This window comes from Natrix helvetica (assembly GCF_964273705.1).
Source record: "Natrix helvetica genome assembly, chromosome: 7".
In the NCBI taxonomy this organism is placed as follows: Eukaryota; Metazoa; Chordata; class Lepidosauria; order Squamata; family Natricidae; genus Natrix; species Natrix helvetica.
Window position 1 is genome coordinate 72315308 of NC_138558.1, and position 20306 is coordinate 72335613.

Below are 20306 nucleotides of genomic sequence, written 5' to 3' on the forward strand. Positions count from 1 at the left end.
TCGGCGTTGAGTCATGCCAGCCACATGACTATGGAGACGTCTTCGGACAATGCTGGCTCTTTGGCTTTGAAATGGAGATGAGCACTGCTCCCTAGAGCCGGAAACGACTGGCACATATATGCAAGGGGAACTTTTACCTTTACCTTAGATAACCATTTGTCTGAAGTGGTGTAGGGTTTCCTGCCTAAGCAGGGGGTTGGACTAGAAGACCTCTAAGGTCCCTTCCAACTCTGCTATTCTATTTATTCTATTCATTCCAGCTTTGTAAGATCTTAATTTTTGGTCATTTCTTGCAATACGCAGCAAGGAGGTTATTTCGGAGTTGTTTCTGCCAAGCTTCGTAAAAGTGAAAGCTTTGTGAAGTTGACTTAAAGAAAAGCTTTGAAGTTAATTAGAAAGAGCTTCTTGTGTGGCAGAAAAAAAAACCTGCTTTGTTTACATATCAATTGTAAAACAAGACTTTGAAAGTCGATTACTAGCAAGGCGACTACTATAAAGGAAATGTTGGATTGCTTGAACTTTTACATTCTTTATTGCAACTAAAAGTTACTTTTGAAGATGAGCAAATACCTCTGGAGGAAATCGCGTTGGGTGCTAAGGTGGATTTTTAAAATTACAACTTCAAAGAATAAGCCGGAAATACCGGATTCACAGATATTGAATTGGATGATTTTTTTTTAAATGGGGAAAAAAGATGTACAAATAATGAACATCGCAACATATTGGACTACCCTTTTAAATTGAAATATAAGAGATTTACAGGAGTTACTTTGTAGAAATTACAATGGTGATAAGGGAGATGCAGGAGAAATCCAGTTCACTCCGGTTCAATCTGTTGGCTCAGTGGTGGTCAGTGATTGAAACACATAAGGAAATATCGCTCCCGCTACCTTGAGTCCAGAGGCAGTCCCATGGGTGGAAGGAGTAGACACTGTGGTGCGGTACCGATGTTTATTACTGTAAGGAGCCCCGGAACGCTCCTGAGTGAAGGAGTGGAATGTCCTCTGGTTTGAAGTGAGGTAACGGAATATGAAGCAACTGGCAGTTGGAACAGAGTTCTTTTCAGGTGGGGAGGGGGAGTAGAACTCCTTAGCATCAGAGCATGCTAATTACCATATAAGAAATACTAATGATCTGATGGTCATTTTGAAAAATCCTTTCTTAGGGAGCACCTAGAAGCCAAGAGGAACATATGTGCCAAATTTCAGGTTTGTAGGCTTTACGGTTCTCAAGATTTTATGATGACTGAGGTTTTTTTGGCTTTAGATAGATAGATAGATAGATAGATAGATAGATAGATAGATAGATAGATAGATAGATAGATAGATAGATAGATAGATAGATAGATGATAGATAGATAGATAGATAGATAGATAGATGATAGATAGATAGATAGATAGATAGATAGATAGATAGATAGATAGATAGATAGATAGATGATAGATAGAACTGATTTGATTATGGTTAAATAACAGGTTCTTATTTCTGCTGAGGCTTCCTAGTTATTTGGATTGGATATGGGGTTTTTTTCCTTTCGAAAATGTCTAATCTGTGCACGACTCTTCTTTCTACAGTTTTTATACCATAGCAATCAAAACTGGATGCAGCATTCTCCTTCAACCCATTGCTTCTTGTCCTGCCTTTGGGTGCCTTGGAGAATAGCTTGACTCCCTCTTCTTTGTGGCAACCCCTGAGATATCGCAACACTGCTATAATGTCTCCCCTGGTCCTTCTTTCTCTTAAGCTAGACATACCCAGTTCCTGCAACCATTCTTCACATGTTTTAACCTCCAGTCCCCTAATCCTCTTTCTTGCTCTTCTCTGAATTATTTCTAGAATCTCCACATCTTTTTTACTTCATGGTGATCAAAACTGAATGCAGTATTCCAAGTGTGGCCTTACCAAGGCATTATAAAGTGGTATTAACCCTTCACGTGATCTTGATTCTATCCCTCTATTTATGCAGCACAGAACTGTATTGGCTTTTTTGGCAGCAGCAGCACACGGCTGGCTCATCTTTAAGTGATCATCTGCTAGAATTACTAGTTGTTGTAAAATGTGCAATCAAATGTCATGAATTTCCAAGTCAAATGGACTCTCCGGCTCTTCTTTGTCCGCCATCTCCTTTCCTACCTCGATGAGTTCGTTGGTCCAAACGCTGGCATCCATTTTGAGACTTCGCACCTTTGAATCCCTGGGCCCTAACGATCTGTGCTGCCCTGGGACAAACAGAAAAAAAAACGTACTTGAACAGAGGAGTAACAGAGGAGTAACGGAGGAGAGGAAACTGAAGGCGAATAAACCCAAACTGCCATGGGAATAAGCTTGAACAGAAACATTTGATGAAGTTTCTATCACGGAAAAGCATTAACGGAAGTGCCCACACATTCAAGTGAGAGCGTAAGAGCAATCAGGCAACACAATTGGAGCAAGTGATTGCTCACACACAATTGGCACTACAGAGAGTGATCAATTCAACACAAGAAGCCATTGGCTGCCCTGTAACACCACAGGATGAGATTGCCAGGTCTCGCAGCTTTTGTAGAGTAAGGAAGTTACTCAGAGATGATTTTCACCCTGGTCAGTTTCTCTTCGCACTTCTACCATCGGGCAGAAGATATCGAAGTGTAGCCAACAATAGGTTTAAAAATAGTTTCTATCCTTGGGCAGTCAAGACTCTTAAACACAACCAAAATCACTCCACGCACACACGGAAATATATGATGGCTTTTTCTTTTTCTTTCTTTTTTATTTTCCTAATTACAGTGTTTCCCTGAAAATAAGACAGGGTCTTATTTTCTTTTGACCTCTGAAATAAGCACTTGACCTTATTTTTGGGGAGGTCTTATTATTTTTGAGGTGCAGCAGGTGGTAAGCATGGTCACCTCATGGCTGCTGCTGTTTTGCAATATTTTTGGGCAGGGCTTATTTTTGGGGGAGGGTTTATTTTAATGCATGCACTCAAAAGCCTGATTGGGCTTATTATCCGGGGAGGTCTTGTTTTCGGGAAAACGGGGTCCTTGCATAGGGATTATTCTTTATACTATTTATATTGTTTGTATTTTTTGTCATGGATTGCACCAGTGAGGCTAAAACCAATTTCATTGTATACATGATGTACAATGACAATAAAGGCTATACTATACTAAATGTTGCTGTCTCAAGCATGTCTGTCTCAAACCATGTGGATGTGAATTGAGAAGGCCTCTTCTGAAGAGCTTAATCCTACTTGGAAAAATGGGTAGTTCTCAGACAACCAAGCTTAAGCGGTGTAAACTCTGCAGCAGAAGTGGCCCACTTACAGTCTTTGACTTAAATTCATGCAGTCCTGAGATGAATGGTAAAAGCTGTCAGTAAGTAATCAATTTGCAAGGAGGAAGACTGATGAAGTGTTCCTTCCTGGAGAAACTAAAGTCATGAAGAAAAAGCAGGAAACGGAGGGAGAATGGTACAGGAAAGAAAGAAAGAAAGAAAGAAAGAAAGAAAGAAAGAAAGAAAGAAAGAAAGAAAGAAAGAAAGAAAGAAAGAAAGAAAGAAAGAAAGAAAGAAAGAAAAGAGGCAGAGGCAGAGAGAGACAAGAGAGAGGCAGAGAAAGACAGAGAGGAAGGAAGGAAGGAAGGAAGGAAGGAAAGAAAGAAAGAGACAGAGAGAGACAGAGAAAGAGACAGAGAGAGACACACATACAGAGAGAAAGAGAGAGAGGAAGGAAAGAGAGAGAGAGAGAGAGAGACAGAGAGTGAGACACAGAGAGACAGAGAGTGTGGAAGGAAAGAAAGAAAGAGGGAGAGAGGGAAGGAAGGAAGGATTGAGGGAAGGAAGGAAGAAGGGAAGGTGAGAGCTAGGGAGGGAAGGGTATAGTTTGATTTGGGCTTATCAATTATTCTCATGCAGCTCCCAACCTATTTCTTAAGAAAACGAAATCCTGAATAGAAAAAAAAATGCAACCCTTGCTTTCAAGTTGAGGAATAATACTTTGAGATGAGCCTACAAAAGAATTGGTAACAATGATCCTCTTTCAATATTGGGGTGATCAGATCTTGATCGCATGGGGTGTCTCTGCTCTTAATTGTTTTCTTGCAGATGTTTCATGACCCAACTAGGTTACATCATCAGTGCTCGGAGGAAGCGGGGCTTTGCTTTCTTTTTCTGTACAAGGGGCTACCAGTATATTTCCAGCACTGATGATGTTACTTAGCTGGGTCATGAAACATCTGCAGGAAAACCACCAAGCTCAGTGAGCACCAAGGACCTCGCAGTTCAGCCCTGCCCTACAAACATTCTCTTCCATCTGCATAACTGCAGTGCTAACTACCGTAGTTTCAGTGACGCAAATGGTACATGCAGCTTGAAATCACAAACATGATTTGGTACCGCATTGTTCTGACCTCGGCTTCCCGAAAGCACAAAGCTGACTCGTCATCTCTATAAAGCCTCTTTTATTCAGCTTTAATTGGTAACAATTAAAATTCCTCTCCAGCAAAGCCCCGGCCAACAGTCTTTCAAGAGATTTCACAGCTACAGACCTTTATCCGGCTTGGAGAGCTGCCAGGCCAATATCTTCGAAACTCCATGCTGTAGCAGCAATTACTTGGCAAGAAGTCAGGAACGGATCTTCACCCGAATGAATTGAACTGATTGTCTCCTGCAAACTCCCCTCCCCTTTTGCGCCTCTTTTTTCGCTCTGGGATGGACCATTCACTGTCCACCTTTTCCTTTACTCCTGAGTCAGCCCTTGTTCCTTAGCTGTTCCCTTCTCCTGGCAGCTCTGCACATGTGCATATTGGGAACAGGCTCCAGCTGTTTTTCTGCCCCACTGATGTCTGACTTTGAAGACAGCTGATAACTGGCATACGGCTCTGGCCCCCTCTCTGCCTCCAACACAGAGCCCTCATCCAAGCCTTCCCCAGACTCCAGGACTGGCCCATCTTCCTCCCCAACCTCCTCACTGTCCGACTCTGCTGCCAGATCCGCTGGCCAGCCACAACACCCATAGTAAAAGAATATAGATCAGCTTCAGGCATGCCACTAATTTTTTATAGTTGCCATACTGGCTCAGGGGGATCCCGCGAGTTCCTTAATTACCTGCACACTTCTTGCAAATGATGACGCAGAGATTGATGGATGCCCAGTCGGGATCAGAAGCTTTGCAATCGGCACAAGTTCGGTTTGATTCGTTGAACCAGATCTTCTCAGCTACTTCGTAGTCGGAGAGAGTTTCCGCGATGGATTGCTGGAGCGCTTCAATCCAATCCTGCTTCTCTTTCTCCGATTCGGCAGTAAAGCTGAAATGCATTAATTTATTAGAGCCACTTTCATCTAGTTCACTTTACGTGCTTTCGAACTGCTAGGTTGGCAGAAGCTGGGACAAGTCACGGGAGCTCACTCCGTAAACACAGCACTAGGGATTTGAACCGCCAAACTGCCAACCTTTCTGATCGACAAGCTCAGCGTCTTAGCCACTGAGCCGCTGAATCCCCTTTTGTGTAAGTTTGAAGGCTCACTAAATCAACTGTTGTAAACCAAGGAAGACCTCTCTTTCGTACATGAGTACATTTTATTTTCAGACATTTTTCCAAAATTCTGCCTTCCATGTTTGAAAGCCAACACATTCACGGGTCTTACCTGAAGCTCCGATAAGGTGTAATTATTTCAAAACACTGCTTGGCAGTCCGATTGATCTGCCTCACGTTAGCCACGTTCATGGGTATGATTGTAATGCCATAGCCCGACTTAAAATCCTGAGGGAGAAAAGAAAACCGTGACAGACTCAAACACTGGGCGCTTTCTAATAAAATGAAATCCAAGGGTGAAAAGAGTCAGGTTCTACATTTAGGCAAGAAAAACGAAATGCACAGGTACAGTATAGTGGTACCTTGCTCAGTAGTAGTAACTGTGAGAGGGATCTTGGAGTCCTAGTGGACAAGCATTTAAATAGGAGCCAGCCGTGTGCAGCAGCTGCCAAAAAGGCCAACACAGTTCTAGGCTATATCAACAGAGGGATAGAATCAAGATCACGTGAAGTGTTAATACCACTTTATAATGCCTTGGTAAGGCCACACTTGGAATACTGCATTCGGTTTTGGTCACCACGATGTAGAAAAGATGTGGAGACTCTGGAAAGAGTGCAGAGAAGAGCAACAAAGATGATGAGGGGACTGGAGGCTAAAACATATGAAGAACAGTTGCAGGAACTGGGTATGTCTAGTTTAATGAAAACAAGGACTAGGGGAGACATGATAGCAGCGTTCCGATATCTCAGGGGCTGCCACAAAGAAGAGGGAGTCAAGCTATTCTCCGAGGCACCTGAGGGCAGGACAAGAAGCAACGGGAGGAAACTAACCAAGGAGAGAAGAGCTAAGGAGCAATTTCATGACAGAATCAGTGGAACAACTTCCGAATGCTCCAACAGCAGACGTTTTAAAGAAGATGTTGGATAACCATTTGTCTGAAGTGGTGTAGGATTTCCTGCCTAAGCAAGGGGTTGGACTAGAAGATCTCCAAGGTCCCTTCCAACTCTGTTATTCTCTTCCCTTCCCTTCTATTCCTATTATATTGTATTGTATTGTATTCTTTATTTCCTATTCTATTCTGTTCTATTCTATTCCATTCCATTCTATTCCTGGTTTTGTTTATTTTCTGAGCCCAGATAAAAATGGAGAGAGTCCTTTTACTTCCCGAGTAGTCCAAATACTAGCTTTAAAAAGTCAAAACAATTCTTATTATAAGATCCCCCTGAGATGATGGACTTTTATTTTTCACCATTTCTAGACTTTGGTCTACAGCGACAGTGTGTGGCAACAACCAAGATCTATCTACAGGACAAAGGTAAACATCTGATATATTTTTTTTAGAATAGCTCACATATAGAAATACGACTCTCTTAAACTCTTAATTGTGTATCCGGCAGTATGATTCCAAGAGAACGTAATCTCCAAGCTGATAAGAGGTACTTTCTGTCGCAGCCATAGTAAGATCTTTGATGGACATGGCTGGGAACACTTACCTCGCCATATACATGCCATAATTAACTTTATTTCGAGAGAACACAGTCCATTTACCAGGCTATTTAAAATGAAGTGCTTCTGTTCCCCCCTCCCCCATCACTTCAACGGAAACCTAATGGCAGAGATCAACAAGCAAGAGGCAACTCTGTGGAGAACAGATTTACAAGGACACAGATTAAATCACTTTGTGAACATCCCAAATAGTTTCTCAATTTCTCCCAACAGCCAAACTAGATAGTCCACAGCAGGAAAATAACACTTTGGCCACAAAGAGCCGCTGATCCTTTTCTGCAAAGGAACCATTGAGTCTGTCATCTGCAACCCAACAAGACAAACATAGAGGATAATTAGAACTGCAGAAAAAACAATGCCAATCTGCCTTCCATTGAGGATCTGTACACTACATGAGTCAAAAAGAGGGCTGTGAAAATATCTACAGACCCCTCGCATCCTGGACATAGATTGTTTCAACTTCTACCCTCAAAATGACGCTATAAGGCACTGCACACCAGAACAACTAGACACAAGGACAGTTTTTCCCTGAATGCCATCACTCTGCTAAATAACTCAACACTGTCAAACCATTTCACTAAGGCTGTATTAGTATTCCTCTTCTCATGCTTCCTAGTAACTATCTCTTCCCACTTATGACCATAACCATGCTGCTTGTATCTTTGCAATTCATATTGTTTTATTTGTTTCCTAGTACGATTTGGTTGCTAATTAGTAACCTATGACTATCACTAAGTGTTGTATCTTATGATTTCTGGTGAATGTTTTTTTTTATGTACACTGAGAGCTTATGCACCAAAGACAAATTCCTTGTGTGTCCAATCACACTTGGCCAATAAAGAATTCTATTCTATTCTTGTTCTTATTCTTATTCTTATTCTTATTCCTATTCCTATTCTATTCTATTCTATTCTATTCTATTCCAATCCATTCCTATTCCTAGTCCAGTCCAGTCCAGTCCTATTCCTATTCCCATTCCATTCTTTCTATTCTATTCTATTCTATTCTATTCTATTCTATTCTATTGTTGCCTAAGCAGAGAGGTAGACTAGAAGACCTCTAAGGTCCCTTCCAATTCTGTTATTCTATATTCCATTCCATTCCTATTCTGTTCTGTTCTATTCTATTCTAATAAAGAAATCTGCCCCCCTATTTTTTCAAAAAGAATGAGTGTTTTTCTGCCTTGCTTTGCTTTGCTTTCAAGGCGGCTGAACACTGTAATAATTAAGCTGGGCTTACTCAGAATTTCACACTCTGCTAGCTAATGGACTCCAGCAATTGTGATCGTATTATGTCCCCCTGGCTCAGCTCATTTATATTCAGATGTCTGAAGAGTCAATATCGGTGACTGGCATTTGCTTAACAGCCAGCAATAATGAAAAGATAATAGAATCACAGCGCCATGAAAACAATTCCTTCCATTCAGCCTCGCCATTTTGACAAGCCCCAAGACAATAGTTCCACGGGGCATTTCAATGCCTATGGAGCTCCTCAGTCCTCCAGGTCATGGTTGTCCCAAAAGTGATTTGTCAAAAGACAAGAGGACTTTCTTGGGTTTTTTTTTCTTTGAAGAGGTTTCGCTTCTCATCCAAGGAGCTTCTTCAGCTCTGACAGGATAGTGGGGAATGGAAGGATTTATACTCCTTGCAGGCAGCTGGTCATTTGCATCCTTTTAGCGGGTCATTGAGGCCACTTGGAGGTTTATCAGTGGTGCAACTGGTTCTTGTAGTCTGCAATTTTTCTGGAAATCCATTCTTACTCCCCCACCATTCCAAGGGTCTTCATCTCAAATTTGCATAGCTCAAAGTCTGTAGAGATTCTCAGTCATCCAAGTCATGGTTGTCCCTAAAATTGGGCCCATTGTTTGCCTTAGCATTGTGGTTTGTAGGAATGTCCCAAAGGTGCTTTTTTGCAAGAGGCCACTGCAAAATGGGTAAGTTCCTGCCAGTTCTAAGCTCTTCTATAGAAGAGGTTCCACAAATCTACAGTGCCGTTTAGAACCGGTTCCAGCTCCCTCCCCCCGCCCATCCGCACATCATCAAGATGAAGAGCGAGAGGAGAAATTCTGGGAGTTGAAGTCCACAAGTCTTAAAGCTGTCAACTTTGAACACCCCTGGGGTTATTTTTCTCTAAAGGGTTAGGGGTGCAAGAGTCTTGTAACTTGACAGCTTTAAGGCTTGCGTGCTTCAAATGCCAGAGTTTCTGAGCCAACATTTTGGTTGCTAAGCAAGCGCGTTGTTAAGTGAGTTTCACCACATTTTACAAGTTGTTTTTCTTTTAAGACATTTTGCTTCTCATCCAAGAAGCTTCTTTAGTTCTCTTCAGCGAGATAGTTATCTCAGCTTTCCTTTCCTTCCCTTTTTTCCTTTCCTTAACCTACCTTATCCTATCCTGTCCCTGTGATGGTGAACCTATGGCACATGTGCCACAAGTGCGCGCAGAGCTCTCTCTGCGGCCATGCGAGACGTCGCCCCACCTGAGCTCCACTGCACATGCGCACGGGCCTCCCGCCGGCTAGCGGATTTTCGGGTCTCTGCCGTGCATTCATGGGTTACAGGGCGCAATGTGTGCAAATGTGGAGTGGGGTGGGGCGGAAGGTCGTGCATGCTTGTGCGGGGGCAAGGGGAGCATGGGGGAGCAGTGTGCCCCCCACATGCCCTGTTTCTGGTCCCAGGAAGTGGCAGGGAGGCGTGCTAGGCCCAAAACGGTGTTCAAGGGTGTGTCCTATCCTATAACTTCCTATAGCCCTTTCTGTATCCTACATCCTCCCGTTGCCCTTTTCATCAGGGGAGGAACAAATCAATAGTCCACATGGCTACCTCCCAAAAGCCATCAAGTATCTTTTGTGTTTCCCCTTTGCAAAGGTATATGGGGGAAAGGGAAAGGGAAAAAAAATAAACATGAAGCTTCTTCAAAATGGGTTCAACTCCCGTTACTTGATGAGTGCAACTATGTGGGGCTTTTTGGTGGGAAGAGAACTTTTTCTGAGATCTCTGTCAACTCCTCAGTCCAGGTTACAGCGGTTGGTTTCCTGGGCGAAGTCTTTCCAAGTTCTAACAGGGCCCGGCCTTCCTCCTTCAACTTGCTGAGATCATCTGAGGTCAACTCATCAACTTGGGTGAACATCTAAATTGGCGAGCGTCCCTTCCACGCTTGACGAAGACATTTCCTGCATGGATCTGTCCACTCCGTGGTACCCAATTCATCAGCCGAGGCCTCGTTCTCCGCGCTTAACAAAATGAGTGCATTTCTCTCGTAGCCATGTGCGTCACCAAAGTAGCTCCTTCAGGCCTTATTAAGTTTATTCCTCTCCATCAAAACTCTTTTCTTCTCTGAATCATCCATTTTTTAAAAAATTGCAGGCAATTAGGTCTGAATTCACCTGAATAGGACTTCCAATTTCCTGTAATTGATGAAGCTTTGTCATTAAGCTTTGCTATGTGCCTCAATTGTACGTAATGGAGCTATCTTGAACATGCCATCCGTGGCTTCTCTGAAGGATAGAACGACATGCCATGTCCTTTTCTTCTTGCCCCTTCCTTTCTTCCTTCGTTCCTTGTATTCATATAGTCAGATTCCTTCCTTCCTTCCCTCCCTCCTTCTTTCCATTTATATAACTGGATTCCTTCCTGATTCACTCCTTCCTTCCTTCCTTCTATTTATAGCTAGATTCCTTCCTTCCTAATTTACTCCTTCCTTCCCTCCCACCCTCCTTCCTTCCTTCCACTTATACAGCTAGATTCCTTCTTTCCTTTCTGATTCATTCCTTGCTTCCTTCAAGTCATATAAATAGATTCCTTCCTTCCTGATTTATTCCTTCCTTCCTCCTTTCTTTCTTTCCTTTCATTCATATAGATTCCTTCCCTCCTTCTTTCCTTTCTGAGTCACTCCTTCCTTCCTTCTTTCCTTCCATTCATATATATTCCTTCCTTCCTTCTTTCCTTTCTGAATCACTCCTTCCTTCCTTCAATTCATATAGCTAGATTCCATCCTTCCTGATTCAGTCCTTCCTTCTTTCTTCCTTCCTTCCTCCCATCTGTCTGTCCGTCAATTCATATAGCTATATTCCTTCCTTCCTGATTCACTCCTTCCTTCCTTCCTTCCTTCCTTCCTTCCTTCCTTCCTTCCTTCCTTCCTTCCTTCCTGCTGGATTCCTTCCCTCCTTCCTCCCCCCTCTTCTCCCCCCACTGCTTTTTTATGGCAGTCCAGTTTCTAATTTTGGGGGGGCAAATACCATCCAAAAGAACCGAAGAATCCAAACACGGAAGATTGCTCAACACAGCTGAGGTCAAACTGCGAGCCTCAACTGTCCATAGGCAAACCGAGACAGTTGAAAAGAAAACGGCCTTGTTTGCTTTTCTCCCGTTCCTTTGATCTTGCCTGCCCATGCATGTTAATTCTTTTGGAAACTAACTTTTTTACCTTTCCAAGAAGCAGCTCTCACACCTAGTAATTCTCACTGAAAATATCTTGATGTCAGAAGTTGAACTGAGAAACATGAAAGTGATATCCTGTTGCTACAAGTCAATACACATACACGCACACACACACACACAAATATGTGGCATCTGTGGGAGGTTGCATGTACTTATATATTGTACACACTTTACGTTTATGCATGGACTTAAGTATGTGCGTACAAAGACAGACATACAAATATGCCCTCTGTTCCATCTACCTAGGGTATGTTCACAAGTATTTGTCTTACCACTCTACTGCTACAACCAGTTGCTCCAAATCACTGGCTGAATGCTAGAGTAGAGTAGAGTAGAGTAGAGTAGAGTAGAATAGAATAGAATAGAATAGAATAGAATAGAATAGAATAGAATAGAATAATAAGGAAGGGAGGGAAGTGAAGGGAAGGGAAGGGAGGGGAGGGGAGGGAAGGAAAGAGGAATGGAATGGAATGGAATAGAATAGAAGAAGGAAAGGAAAGGAAAGGAAGGAAAGGGAAGGGAAGAGAAGAGAAGAGAAGAGAAGAGAAGAGGAATGGAATAGAATAGAATAGAATAGAATAGAATAGAATAGAAAAGAAAAGAAAAAAGAATAGAATAATAAGGGAGGGAGGGAAGGGAAGGGAAGGAAAGAGAAGAAAAGAGGAGGAATGGAATGGAATAAAATAGAATAGAATAGAAGAATAAGGAAAGGAAAGGAAGGGAAGGGAAGGGAAGAGAAGAGGAATGGAATAGAATAGAATAGAATAGAATAGAATAGAATAGAATAGAATAGAATAGAATAGAATAGAATAGAATAGAATAGAAGAATAAGGAAAGGAAGAGAAGAGATGGAATGGAATAGAATAGAATAGAAAAAAAGAATAGAATAATAAGGGAGGGAGGGAAGGGAAGGAAAGGAAAGAGAAGAGAAGAGGAGGAATGGAATGGAATAAAATAGAATAGAATAGAAGAATAAGGAAAGGAAGGGAAGAGAAGAGGAATGGAATGGAATGGAATGGAATAGAATAGAAGAATAAGGAAAGGAAAGGAAGAGAAGGGAAGGGAAGGGAAGGAAAGAGGAAGGGAATGGAATGGAATGGAATGGAATAGAATAGAATAGAATAGAATAGAATGGAATGGAAGGGAATGGAATGGAATGGAATGGAATGGAATAGAATAGAATAGAATAGAATGGAATGGAATGGAATGGAATGGAATGGAAGAATAAGGAAAGGAAAGGAAAGGAAGGGAAGGGAAGGGGAATGGAATGGAATGGAATGCAATGGAATGCAATAGAATAGAATAGAATAGAATAGAATAGAATAGAATAGAAGAATAAGGAAAGGAAAGAAAGGGAAGGGAAGGGAAGGGGAGGGAAGGGAAGAGAAGAGGAATGGAATGGAATAGAATAGAAGAATAAGGAAAGGAAAGGAAAGGAAAGGAAGGGAAGGGAAGGGAAGAGGAATGGAATAGAATAGAATAGAATAGAATAGAAGAATAAGGAAAGGAAGGAAAGGGAAGGGAAGGGAAGAGAAGAGAAGAGGAGGAATGGAATAAAATGAAATGGAGTGGAAAAGGATGAGGGCAAATAGAGGGGAGGAGAGGTGGGGTGTTATTTTGTAAATATACAATCAGTCCAAGCTTCATAATTTTTCTCGGCAGCCTTACTAACATCCCTTCGGATTTGGGGCCATCAGGAAAAGAAAAGAAAAAGAAAGAAAATTGCAAGTGTCACCTGGTTGTTCTTGCAAATCCACACACTGCTCCCTTGCAGCAGGGTAAAGATTTTGGTTTTATAGCCTTTCAATTCCAGGTAGCCGCATTTTTCTGGAGGAACGGCCGTCCGTGCTCGAGAAATTGCCGGGAGGGACTGCAGAGCAGTGAAGAGGATGGTCACCCAATTGGTCCGTTCTTCTAAACATTAGGACACACACACAAAAAACGACACGTAGAAAGTTAGCACTCACCCCTCTCCTAGAAGAGTGAAATATTTTGAGAAATATTTTTTAAAAGGCAGATTATTATATTTCCCTGGATGAGAAATGGAGAAACATGCTCTTTGGAAAACAGCCCACACCTTCCTTAATAGTCCACAGCAGATGACAGCACTTCAGAGATAAAGAGATAGATAGCTCTATTCATATGCAAAAAATCCCTGCTGTTCTGACCTAGGCTTCCTGATAAAGCATAAATCACATGCTTAGCCCCCAAAACCCTCTTTTATTTAAATGGCTGTGAATTTTGTTCATTCCCAGCCTGTAATGAGTCACAAATAGTTTGTAAAGAGTCCAACAGAAGTCTGCCAAAGTCTTTCGGGATAAGGCTGATATCTTATCTTTAACTCCCTTGAAATGCTGCCAGAGAACTAATTGCCAATAAGTTTTGCAAGGCCAAACGGAGCTTCAGAGTTTGAAGCACTTGTTTCACACTTGCTTAAATACAGGGAGTCCTCAATCTTCGACCTATGACCGCATTTGAGCCCGACATTTCCGTTCCTAAGCGAGACAGTTGTAGAAGGGAGTTTGGCCCCCATTGTACGACCTTTCTTTTGCACAGTTGTTAAAGGAATCGCCCCAGTGGATGCGTTAGTCACCCGGTGGTTAAGTGAATTTGGCTTCCTCCGTTGGTTTTGCTTGTCAGAAGATCGTAAAAGGGAAATCGCAAGATCCCCAGAACGCTGCAACCGTGGTTAAGTTGTTAAGCAGAATGCTGTGATTGTTAAAAGTCGGGAACATGCTTGTTGAGTGAATCAGGTGGTTTCATGCCCCATTTTTAAGGACTTTTCTTGCCACGATCATCCACTGAATGACTGCAGTTGTTAAGTTAGTAACAAGGTCATTAAACGGATCTGGCTTCCCCATGAATGTTGCTCGCCAGAAGATAGACAAACCTCCAAGTGGCCTCAACGACCCTCTTAAAAGGATGCAAATGACCAGCTGTCTGCCAGGAGTATCAATCCTTCCATTCCCCACCATCCAGTCAGAGCTGAAGAAGCTTCTTGGATGAGAAGCGAAACGTCTTCAAAGAAAAACAAGGAGGTCCAGTTGCCTCTTGAAAAAATGCACCTCTGGGACAATCATGACCTGGATGACTGCAAAACGGGGATCACATGAACCCCCTCCCCTCCCGGGGACATTGCAGCCATCATGAATATGAGCCAGAGTGTCCTGACAGATGATGTGTGAGGTGTGAATCCTACTCAGGATTGTCCACTGCTGATGTGGAAGCACCTTTTTTGGTACGGTCATGGTTTCCTAAAACTGAGCATTCAGGGATGCATTTGTCTCCTATGCCAGGCCTTCAGCCATCTTTTCTTTTGGATCTTTGGCCTGCCACACTTTCTATTATTCTACTATGCATTTTCTATTGTGGGAAAATGGGAGGGGGGATGGTACGGAATTAGATAATATATAGCCATAACAACATTTTTCCTAGAAAGCCAAGGTCATCCTTTGTCTCTGCAACTCTGCACCTGACCAGAACTGGATGGGTGGAACTGCCAGCATGGCAGTGGGAGATTGGACCATGTGATGGACTGGTGGGTGTGGGGGCAAGATCTTGAACTTTCAATTAGGTGGGGGAAACCGGGAAGCTTTCAGATTTGGGTTTTCCAAGATATGCCAACATGGCTCTCTTAATACATTGGAACTTTGAGCAATACTTTGCCTTGATTTAATTTTGGATGCTATTTGGAACCCTGACATCCTAGTTGATTGGCCTAAAGTCACCTAGCTGGCTTTCTTGCCTACGGTGGGACTAGAACTCACAATTTCCCAGGTTTTAGCCCGGTGCCTTAACCATTAGCGAGGTTTCCTGGATCAAAATGCTATTCCGGCTGAAAATAATGGAAGAGTTATTTCCACATATTTAGGAGGCACCAACTTAGAAATCCCACAGCGAATGTCCATGGAGATTCTCAGTCATCCAGGTCATGGATGTCCCAAAGGTGCTTTTTAAAGAGACAACTGGACTTTCTGGTTTTTCTTTGAAGATATTTCACTTCTCATCCAAGAAGCTTCTTTTGAAGCTTGAGACGAGCTAGAAAGACAGGATAAGTGGGGTGGGGGGCAGGGCCAACTGATCGTTGAAGCTACTGGTTCTCCCGAACCGGTCCGAATCGGCTGAGTGCCGCCTCTGATTTGGCATCCCTGATCTGAAAAAGAATCAAATTCTCTGCATCCAATAAAGGAATCCTCAAAAAACAAGCCTCACCTTCCTTTTCAGCCCTGAAGACAAATATTCGGTGTGCTGTCACCACTTCAAACTTGCTGTCTCCATGCATCCGGACGGTAGCTATCGCGGAGAGAAGGATTATGCCCTTGGAGTAGATGTCCTATATCAAAACCATAAAGGTAAGCTTATTTGCATACAAGGGTACCTTTAGAAAAGGCAAGACTACATATTCCTGGCCAAGCTATTGCAAATTCCATTTCTGTTCCAAAAGCTTGGTTGACCCAAAAGAAGTTTTTTCTGCAAAAAAAATGATAACCGTCTTTCTTTCTTTCTTCTTTCTTTCTTTCTTTCTTTCTTTCTTTCTTTCTTTCTTTCTTTCTTTCTTTCTTTCTTTCTTTCTTTCTTTCTTTCTTTGCAAGCAGACCCTGGTCTTCTTTAATTTCATTGTTGGGGTGATATTTCATATTTGTTGGGACTAATAAGGAATATCACCTCAGCCATAGGGGAATTGCATGCCAAAAAATCTAGGTGGAGTTTTTTCCCCCTCGTGCCATCACTCTGCTCAACACCCAATCCTCACAGTATTGTTTTATGTCTAAGGGTATTGAACCATGTTGTATGGCTGTAGTATTATTATTGCCCTTCTCGTCTTCTCTACTACTTCCTCTTATTGGTATCATATTATGATTATTATTACTCTGTTGCTTGGCATGTATACTGAGAGCTTCTGCACTGGACACACACATTTTGTGTCTAACCACACTTGGACAATAAAGTATTTTGTTTTCTTCTGTTCTCTTCCACTCCACTCTACCTCTCCTCTGCTCTGTTCTACTCCACTCCACTCCACTCCACTCCACCCTATCTCTACTCTACTCTACTCTACTCTACTCTACTCTACTCTACTCCATTCCACTCCACTCCACTCCACCTCTACCTCTACTCCACTCCACCTCTCCTCTCCTCCACTCCACTCCACTCCACCCTACCTCTGCTCTACTCTACTCTACTCTACTCTACTCTACTCTACTCTACTCCACTCCACTCCACTCCACTCCACCTCTACCTCTACTCTGCTCTGCTCTACTCTACTCCACTCCATTCCACTCTACCTCTCCTCTCCTCCACTCCACTCCACTCCACCCTACCTCTGCTCTACTCTACTCTACTCTATTCTACTCTACTCTACTCTACTCTACTCCACTCCACTCCACTCCACCTCTACCTCTACTCGGCTCTGCTCTACTCTACTCCACTCTACTCCACTCCACTCCATCTCTACCTCTACCTCTACTCCACTCCACTCCACTCCTGTTCTGTTCTGTTCTGTTATTTTTCCATTGTTCTATTCTATTCTATTCTATTCTGAAATATAAGGGTGAATACAAAAATGAACCCAGAGGCCCTTGTTGTACAGAATGATAAAGGAGGCAGAGAAAAAGTGTAGAACTTCAACTGGGTGGTAGGAAGCCTGTTGTTTCTCTTCCTCCTTCTTTATTTTGCAATCGGGCTTATTTTTAAACTTAGCAAACCACGCTTGGCTTGGTTAGACTATTAGAAGCTCAAGGACTGTAGGCTAGACGAAGATATCAATCAAAACACTCCAAAACGTCTCTCTCATACTAGGGAAACTGCAAGGGTGTCTCTATATTAAGTCACTTCAACTCATGGTTGACTCTTTTTTTTTCTTTAAAAACAATTAAGTTATTTCAAGGCAGCAGCACCAACAACCGTATTCAGAGCAAAAAGTAGATTGTATTTTTTTTTAAAGCAATATATAAAAAATATTTTAAGTGAGAAAAGAAAAAAAAAAGCTACCAGCCATATTCAAAGTCCAGTGGCAAATTCTCAGACATGGGCTACTTCTAATGCTTATGAAACTTGTGACTAAAATTCCTCTCCCTCGCTATCAAGGCAGCAAATAGGTACGACTAGTCCTCAACTTAGAACCGCAGCGGAGCCCAAAATGTAAGTTGCTGAGTAAGACAGTTGTTAAGTGAGTTTCGTCCCATTTTACGACCGTTCGTGCCGCAGTTGCAATTGTTAAGTTAGCAACGTGGTTATTTTTAGGTTCTATCCTATCTCAAGACCTAAAATGGACACCTAACATCAAAAACCTCATCAAAAAAGCACAACAAAGAATGTTCTTTCTGCGCCAACCCAGGAAGCTCAAACTGCCCAAAGAGCTGCTGATTCTGTTCTACAGAGGAATTATTGAATCCATCATCTGCACCTCCATAACTGTCTGGTTTGGTTCTGCAACTCAACAAGACAGACACGGACTTCAGAGGATAATCAGAACTGTAGAAAAAACAATTGCTACCAATCTACTTTCCATTGAGGACCTGTATACTGCACAGAGTCAAAAGGAGGGCTGTGAAAATATCTACAGACCCCTCACATACTGGACATAAATTGTTTCCACCTCTTCCCTCAAAATGACACTATAGGGCACTGCACACCACAACAACTAGACACAAAGACAGTTTTTTCCCGAACGCCATCACTCTGCTAAACAAATAATTCCCTCAATACTGTCAAACGATTTAGTAAATCTGCATTACTATTACTATTAATCTTCTCATCGTTTCTATCACCCATCTCCTCCCACTTATGACTGCAGGACTGTAACTTTGTTGCTTATATCCTTACAATTTATATTGATATTGATTGTTTCTTGATTGTTTATTTGTATCCTATGACTATCATTAAGTGTTGTACCTTGTGATTCTTGACGAATGTATCTTGTCTTTTTATGTACACTGAGGACATATGCACCAAAGACAAATCCTTGTGTCCAATCACACTTGGGCAATAAAGAATTCTGTTCTGTTCTATTCTATTCTATTCTATTCTATTCTACTCCATTCCATTCCATTCTTCTATATTCTGTTCTGTTCTATTCTATTCTATTCTATTCCATTCCTCTATATTCTATTCTATTCTTCATTCCTTTATTCTATTCTATTCTTTCTCTATTGTATTCTATTCCATTCCATTCCATTATATTCTATTCTATTCGATTCGATTCGATTCTACATTCCATTATTCTATTCTATTATTTCTCTATTCTATTCTATTCCATTGCATTGCATTCCATTCTATTCTTCTATGTTCTGTTCTATTCTATTCTATTCTTTCCATAATCTATTCTATTCTATTTTATTCTATTCTATTCTTTCTATAATATATTCTATTCTATTTTACTCTTCTACTCTATTCTTTCTATATTCTATTCTATTATATTCCATTCCATTCTTCTATAGTCTATTCTATTTTATTCTATTCTATTCCTCCTATATTCTATTCTATTCTATTCCATTCCATTCTTCTATAGTCTATTCTATTCTGGGAATCTGGTTTCATCATTGACATTGTTTGTCAGAAGGTCACCAAAGGGGATCCCATGACCCCCGGGAACAATTCAACCATCATAAATGTGACTCAGTGGCCAAGTGGCTGAACTTTTGATCACGTGACTGCAGGGATGCTGCAACAGTCAGTAAGTGTGACAAAGCGGACATAACTCACATTTTTTTCAGTGATATTGTAACTTTGAAAGGTCACTAGATGAGCTGTTGTAAATCAAGGATTAAAGGTACGTGCCGTGCAACAGAAAAAAGAAACCAAGATGTGGTCCAAAGATTCCTACCCTGTTTCACAAAAATAAGACCTCCCCGGAGAATAAGCCCAATTGGGCTTTTGAGCGTATGCGCTAAAATAACCCCTCCCTGAAAATATTGCAACACAGCAGCAGCCATGAGGGGACCACGCTCGCCGCCTCCTGCACCTCAAAAATAATACGACCTCCCCGAAAATAAGGTCAAGCACTTATTTCAGGGGTCAAAAGAACGTAAGACGCTGTCTTATTTGGGGGGAAATACGGTACTATAAAGTATTTTATTTCCAATATGTTTTTGTTTCTTTTGCACAAAGAAACTGGTCAGTTTGACTGCCATATTTCCTGTGGGTTAAATCCATGCCTGCTTACATTCAATCATATTTTCATATGCTCAGTTTTTTGGAGATGCAATCAGGTTGCCACAGAGGAAATTTCTCTCTATTTCATCACAATGATCTAACTCTTGTTGCAAAATTCATGCTGCAGTTTTTTTTTTCCACCCAGAAATTATATCCTGTCATCTACAGGCATCTGCTGACTAGATCCGGAACTGCAGTCGCTGTCTATTTACTAGATTTTTGAAATCCACCATCTCTTCCATTTACCAACTCCTAAGTAGTGACAAATTTTACTTTCCTGGGCTCCGAGATCACCGCAGGTGGGTACTAAAGCCAAGCAATTAAAAGAGGCTTGCTCCTGTGGAGGAAAACTATGGCAAATCTAGACAGCATCCTAAAAAGCAGAGACATCACGCTGCCAACAAAAGTGCGCATAGTCAAGGCTGTGGTTTTCCCAGTTGCAATGGATGTCTGTGAAGGTTGGACCATAAGGAAGGCTGAGCACCAAAGAATGGAGGCATTTGAACTATGGTGCTGGAGAAGACTCCTGCGAGTCCCTTGGACTGCAAGGAAAAGGAAGAAAGAAAGGGGGGGAGGAAGTAAGGAAGGAATCAGACAGAGGAAGGAGGGGAAGGGAGGGAAGGAGAAGGGAAATGAGAGGGAGGGGAGGGGGAAGGAGACAAGGAAGGGGGGAGAGGGGAGGGGGAGGGGAGAGGAAAGG

General features: G+C 42.0%; 1 protein-coding gene across 1 annotated transcript in view; it reads right to left on the reverse strand.

Moving 5' to 3' along the window:
* Positions 1–20306, reverse strand: part of ARAP2 (ArfGAP with RhoGAP domain, ankyrin repeat and PH domain 2) — a gene marked incomplete at its 5' end in the record, with an annotated part of 134152 nt that overhangs the window by 88951 nt on the left and 24895 nt on the right. Inside the window, 5 exons of the mRNA XM_081960293.1 lie at positions 2134–2219; positions 5083–5282; positions 5623–5738; positions 13188–13366; positions 15665–15785. Of these exons, the coding sequence (XP_081816419.1) occupies positions 2134–2219; positions 5083–5282; positions 5623–5738; positions 13188–13366; positions 15665–15785 (702 nt within the window). The remainder of the gene's footprint in view (positions 1–2133; positions 2220–5082; positions 5283–5622; positions 5739–13187; positions 13367–15664; positions 15786–20306) is intronic.